The sequence below is a fragment of the Rhagoletis pomonella genome, unplaced genomic scaffold (assembly GCF_013731165.1).
Source record: "Rhagoletis pomonella isolate Grant_MI unplaced genomic scaffold, Rhpom_1.0 Rhpom_scaffold_00001, whole genome shotgun sequence".
NCBI lineage: Eukaryota > Metazoa > Arthropoda > Insecta > Diptera > Tephritidae > Rhagoletis > Rhagoletis pomonella.
In genome coordinates this window covers 59,194,699-59,201,501 of record NW_023458555.1, presented here as the reverse complement: position 1 = coordinate 59,201,501, position 6,803 = coordinate 59,194,699, and the positions used below count along the sequence as shown (strand labels likewise).

Sequence of the window (6,803 nt, the reverse complement as noted above, 5' to 3'; positions counted from 1 at the left end):
TGTAGAAAGTGTTTATTAGCTGGTGACTTATGCACCGCGTACAGAAGTCGAGTCGTCATGCATTCGTTGCGGCATGACGAAACGATTACTCTAGTTTGATTAGGCGCGTAATGTGCCGAGTGCCTTAGTTCTCACAAAAAAAAGAAGTTTAAATTTTTTTCTTTAAGGTGTTTTTCATACTGAAAATAAAATTTCGTAAAAGTGCTACGAAAAATTTCGCAGTCTTGGTTTTTGTACAATGTACGAGACTTTCGTTCATAATACCAACACATTTTTCATAACGACACAAGAGTTTAAGAACCATTCGTAAATATACTGATTTTATCAGTACAGTACTGATTTTTCAACTCTTGTACTGATTTTATTCATTTCTTCAATCAGTACGCTAATGTCCTGATTTTTCAAAATTTGTACTGATTTGTACTGAATTTTCTATTCAAACATAATACTTTAGTATTTTCTTAAGGTTTTTACATAACGTTGGAACTTCCTTAAACTGTACTGAAAAAAATAAGAAGAAAATAATTTAATTATAGTTGACATGTTTTAGATAATTTTTGATATGCCCAAGAAATTAATACAACAAAAAGATGAATCGTTTTATGGTCATATCGCCGGGTCGTTACGTACCAGTTGCGATAATATGATGGAGCTTAAATTATTTAAAAAGAAGGCTTACATTTTTCTCGAGTGTTTTTAATTATCTCGAGAATAACTTTCAGTTTAATAACAATACATTTCAATATTCGAATGGCTTTCGCCTATAACTTACAACTACTTTTTCTCAATTTACTGACTCTCTAAAAAAGTTTTACATACAAGACATATAGTTAGATACTCTTTAAATTAAGCTTAAATTATTTAAAAAGAAGGCTTACATTTTTTTCGAGTGTTTTTAATTATCTCGAAAATAACTTTCAGTTTAATAACAATACAATTCAATATTCGAATGGCTTTTGCCTATAACTTACAACTCCTTTTTCTCAATTTACTGACTTTGTAAAAGAGTTTTACATACATGACATAGAGTTAGATACTCGTTTTAGCGAATTCTTAGTCTTTAGCAGTTTCTGCGTAGTTGAAAAATTATTTAAGCCATGAGGAAATATAGATGAACTCCTTAAAAGTGGTACTTTTTTACAGTATGAGAGGATCTTAAGAATAAAGTTTGTTTCCTGGCGCAAAGAGAGAAACCGGCTTCTAGTTAAAATTTTTGAAAGCGAACTTCAAATGAAAAGTAATTTTAAAATGAAGTGGATAGAATTCTTTGACTATTTAAACACTATAAATGGGAATTATCTCATTATTGCTATTCAAAAGTGTCATAAATATAAAATAATTTATTGGCTCCTTTGTACGATGATGTGTACACCCATGTTAAAATTAATAACATTTTTATATTTTATGAACTACTAGTGAAGCCGTACGGCGTTTTTATTTAAAATATTTTTTTTATAAAAAAAGGTATTTTTTCCTTTTAAATGTTTTTTCTCAGATTTATACATACGAAGTATACGAATTGCTTCTGATATGCAAAAGCGGGTTTAATCACGTTTGTGACGATATTAATTTTGTTTAAATCAGTTAAACTTGTTTGAAATATAAGATCTATAATTTTTCGAAGACCCGACCTTTGACCCCTTATAGCACATGTAACATAGAAAAAGATATATCTCGTTTAAATAAGAGAAAAGGGCGTACCACGACTATGTTTTTACTTTTTTTAGTAATTACAGTAATTTAAAGTAATTTTTTACCAAAGGTCGAACTTCGAATGGAGAATTAGCTTACCTATGACTCAATCTCTATTGTATTGAAAAAGTCACAAATATAAAATAATTTATTGGCTCCTGTGTATAATTAATAATACTTTTATTTTTTATGAACTATATTTTATTTATATACCGAAATATTGTTAAAAACAAGAACTCAGGCGTTTTAAATTATTTTCTGTTGCTTACATTCATAATTTTGCTTTGAATAAAAATGTACTGAAAAGTACTGATTTTTTTAGCATGAAAAAGTCTAATGTACTGATTTCGCGCATAAAAAATCTGGCAACCCTAATAAGGAAAGGACTTTCGCAAGGTATTTTTTCAGTACAATCTACGAAATCTTACGTTATTTTATGAAACACATTCGTAATTTACTGAACAAATCGCTGTACGAATAATTTTGTATGTTGTAGGAAGACATTCGAAATATTTATGTATGGTTTTAAAACTTACGAAATCTACAATTCTGTATTCGTACAATTTACTTAATATTTTGTACATAGTACTAATGGAGTATCATGTTTTTTAAATTCGTACAACAACGGACATTTTCGTACAATATACTAAATTTCCGGCAGTTTAATATTTCATCATATTTTTATATACCTTGTGTCATTACGAAATTACTGACTGGCGTAATTGAGACGTATAATATAATTTTAAACGTTTTAAAAAGGAATTTGCTGGATAAAATTACAATATAAAATTAAATATTAAAGCTTTGGATATATGCTTTTAAGCATACAATGTTTTTAACATCGCCTGAGCCTTTCGCTGCAGTGTGGGACTTCATAAATAGGCAATTTCATCAGTTACCTATCAAGAGCAAGCCTAGGAACAGACGCACTATTTAATGAAATGAAAAGTAAGTATATGTATAGTTTTTCACTGAAACCTGCCTTTCAGACGCCTTATAATTTTTTTTAAACTTATAGTGGTCAAGCATCATCAAACATCGAAGAAGCAGCGAATCTGCCAAGTACCTCCACATAAAAATATTATAATGTTTAAGAAAGTAGAACCAGCATCTTTATATGCTTTCATATTTTATATCTTATTTTGTTAATAGAGTTTTGTTGAGTTTAACACTTTGCATTAATATACTTTATTGGATAAAGGCTACGCAATAAAAAATATGTAGTATACTTAGAACCCATTCGTAGGTAAAATAACCTTTTTTATTAATTTTAAACTACAGTGTAGTTAGAAAGTTTAGGTAAAACTTCTTATTTACGACAGTTATACTTGTAATATCTGCAGTTCTTTCGTAGAATTTATGGTTGCTTTCATTCTCCACACTGTAAAAAACATGGTACTAATTATAACACAACCCTTTAATTATATTATAATCACGAATGTTAAGCGTTTTTGTTAAACATTTTGTTAAACAAAAACGCCTAAAAATAAAGATAAAAACAAAATAAAAGTGTTGTGTTGTAATTCGTACCATGTTTTTTACAGAATGGAGAATGAAAGCAATCGCACATTCTACGAAACAAGCGCAGATTTTACGCAAATAATTTCGTTAAATAAACGAATTATTATTGTGCGTTTTACAAAAATTTCGTAATAAAAAACAATAAGAAATAGCACAAAATTCTTTAGTAAATAGTGCGAATACATTCGTAAAATGTACTAAAGTTCTTATGTCTCATATTTTCGTAGTATGTACGAAAACGGTTTTGTACAATCAACGAAAACTTTCGTGGCTCAAAATGACGAAAACTTTCTTAAGAAGTACGCAGGTTTTCGTTATACATATTTACGCAGATGAAAATGGTTAAAACTGGTCAGAAAAATTTCTATACCATCGTCGCCCACCGGGTTTGCCTATATTATATTTTTACTCTTCCCTTTACTGTGTCCACTTTTTCCCGTGTATAGCTTGTACCCACTTTTCAAAGACATTAATACGTTCAAATTTCATACGCCAAAAATACATGGAGATCCTAACCAGATACGAACGTACATACGTATAAGGACTACGCCGAATAACATTTTATTTATATACGTTTGCATTAAATACACTCACCTAAGGTTTTCGATACGCGGTCGCCGACTATGTGGCCGACTCCTTCGATGGCTGCGATCCTTTTTACACCGACAATCGCAGTGCATAATGCAGAGGGCGACTGACGAGATCACTGTTATCACAAATGGCACCGCAAAGAAATGTATGATTACCGCTACCTGATCGTCATGGTTGTACGACGTCAGCACGACCGTTTTATTCTTACGCGAATAATAGCATGGAAATATCGCACCTTCGACACCATAGAAGGCATTGAACGTTTTACATGTCACCGTTGGCGGATAGCCACACCCCTTTATATTCACTAGCAGTGTGGCTTCCTCCGACTGCTCCCACTCGGCTGTGAAGTTTGTGAAATCGGTCATGTTCTCGGGTATCGTAATATTTTGTTCGATAAACGTCACATAAATATGCACGCAACGATAGAGATCAGAAGTGCAACCTTCACGACACGAACTCCAGGAACAATTAAATATACCGATTAGATCTTCGCGCCGCGTAGTTGTGCATAGGGTCGGGCTATCGATGAAGTCATGGCTTAGTGTCGATATTGCCGGATCGACATAAAGCGGCACCAGGAACAGGAGCGAAGCTCCAGCCGTCACCGAGAAGAAGGCAAGTGTTGACGTGCCGTAGAAACTTGCCCGCTCGCGCCACGAACGAAAGCGCCGGTTGCCATTTTTCTTTTTTGGAGCCAGTTCTCGTTTTTTACGTAACCGTAATTCTTGTTGTTGCTGCTCGAGTAATAATTCTGAACTGCCACTCCTCATATTATTGTCCGTGCACACAGGGCGACGATTACTGCTGTAGCCGTAACCAGCGGCAGTTGCAGTCGCAGTCGCCCTCCCTCTAACGCCTGCTTCCGTGTCCGTATCCGCGACGTATATGAAGTTCGCTTGCGCGTTGGGGCTCACCTCGTAGCACGAGCAACGAGGTACAATGAGCGAACTTACGGCTTCTGCGTCGTCTGTGTCGACGTCGGTAACGTATTTTATGTCGGCGTCGCTCGTGGCTGTGGCGTTTACGTGGGTGACGCGGCTGACACGATTGATTCGGGCGGCACGTGAGGTGGTTGCGGTAGCAGAGACGGCAGTAGTAGTGGCTGTGACGGTGGCGGTGTTATCGCCACTAACAGCAGGAACTGGTGAAGCAGGAGCAATAGCGGTGGCAGCAACAGCAGCGGCCGCAGCTGTAACAGCTGGGGCAGCGGCTGCGCTGGGCCTTTCGCAATCGTTTCTGTCGTTGGTATATATGTTGCCAGTATTCTTGCTGATTTCTGTCGATGTGGGAAGAAATGAAATCGTGTTCGAATTTGTTGCTTCCACTGTTCCTGTGGTTTCGAACGTGGTTTTATTGTATAATTCCACAGTTGAAGCTGTTGTTGTTTTCGTGGGATAGTATTCGGTCGCTGCAGTCGGTTGTTGCAGTTTGTTATTTGTTTTGCTTTTTATATTTGTTGCTATAAAGCAATTATTGGAGTTGTTATTCTTCGATAGTATTAAACCAGCGTTGTTGCTGGCGGTGTTGTTGATGCCTTTGCTGTTGTTTGTACATGCGCGGTATAAAAAATTTAAAGGAGTGCAATGAAAGAGCGAGATTCGGTACGGAGCAGTAAGCCGCGAACATACTACGAATGAACTACCAACAAATCAGCGAATGAATTCAGCTTTGAGTCGTTGTTTCCGTTTTAATAATTGTGTTATATATGTACTGTCGTATTTACCATTTTTGTATGCTTTGTTGCATTGGTTGACAGCAAGTTGTTGTCATTATTGTCGTCGTTGGCATTGTTGCATCCATTTAGTTAAGGAAATGTGGTTAGAGAACCAGATTGCACTCACACGTCCAAGGAATGCGAGCGTAAATCGTTCTAAACACTTATGAAACGCGAGAGTATTTTCATACACACTGACATGTAAACGCACACGCGTGCACGTTTAAGACCGTTAGTGATTCACTGACCTAGTGGCCTATGCCACCCACATGCAGAGACGTACTACACGAAAGAGTCACTGCACTGACTACTGGCCAAAGGCATTACCTGAGACATACTCACAGGATTTTGCGGCCTCTCAAACAACATTCGCAAGCTCGCAATCGTCGAGAGAGCCGTAGTACGAGTAATAAATAAGTTACAGCTGTTTAGCGATTTTTTCTACGCACATACCCAAACAAAGAAACGAAGAGAGCATACTAGTTGGGTAAAGTAAATGTATGAGTGTTTTTGGTTGATAAGGGGTGCGTCTTATGCAAGCGCCGGAGAAAGTTGAGATTTCGCTGCGCGAAGTGTCAGTTATGGCGAACGTAGCTGCAATCAGCTGTTATGTCTATGAGTAGTTGGCGTGGCCTATTGACAATGACAATGAAAGGCGACGACCACGACCACGAAGACAACACAGGCAACAGCAGCGGAGATGGCGATGAAGATGGCGATGTAAACGGCGCTCCAAAAATTACGACCAAAATGAGGAAAATACAGCAGACACGACTGGCAGCTGGCACCGAGGATAATTTTTTTTCTGTGCCAAAGATATTATTTTCAAAATCTGATGAAAACATTTAACATTTGTCGTTTTTTAATAATTTGATTGGGAAAATTCGAAAAATTTTTACTTCGAATGGCATTTCTTTAATTTTACACATACTACTAATTCACTTGCACTTATTTTAACTCTGCTTCAGTTTTACAGACTTAGACACATTTCTAGGATATTTGTAGAAAGATTCGTTGTTTTTGTTTGTTTCACGGATTCCCAGTGAGAAAATTTCGAAAGGAGTAGAAGAGGACGGGTTGGAAATGCTTTTTACACAAAATGTTCCGTAATAATTGATTTATTTCACATGTTGAATGGTTGTTGATATATTAGTTTTAAATTCTAAAAAATTAAGATATGTATGTCAATTGTTAATAGACACATCACAAGGGTATATTTATCTACATATTGAAAAATATAATATATCTTAACCTTGGAATGAAATAAAGCACCATATCACCA

At 35.8% G+C, this 6,803-nt stretch overlaps 1 protein-coding gene across 1 annotated transcript; it reads right to left on the bottom strand.

The window, feature by feature from the left end:
- Positions 1-3,765: 3,765 nt before the first annotated feature.
- LOC118746684 lies at positions 3,766-6,386 on the bottom strand. The gene is made up of 2 exons (XM_036480568.1): positions 5,531-6,386; positions 3,766-5,346 (listed from the first exon to the last, which is right to left on the bottom strand). Exons 1-2 carry the CDS (start codon positions 5,605-5,607, stop codon positions 3,804-3,806), a joined length of 1,620 nt encoding a protein of 539 aa, XP_036336461.1. The 5' UTR covers positions 5,608-6,386; the 3' UTR covers positions 3,766-3,803.
- Between the last annotated feature and the right edge of the window lie 417 nt (positions 6,387-6,803).

Excerpts from the sequence above, each read along its gene's own strand:
- LOC118746684 (XM_036480568.1), bottom strand. The coding sequence starts at position 5,607 with ATGGATGCAACAATGCCAACGACGACAATAATGACAACAACTTGCTGT. Across the intron at positions 5,347-5,530 it reads CAACAAAGCATACAAAAATG|CAAAGGCATCAACAACACCG; the intron begins GTAAATACGACA and ends TACAAACAACAG.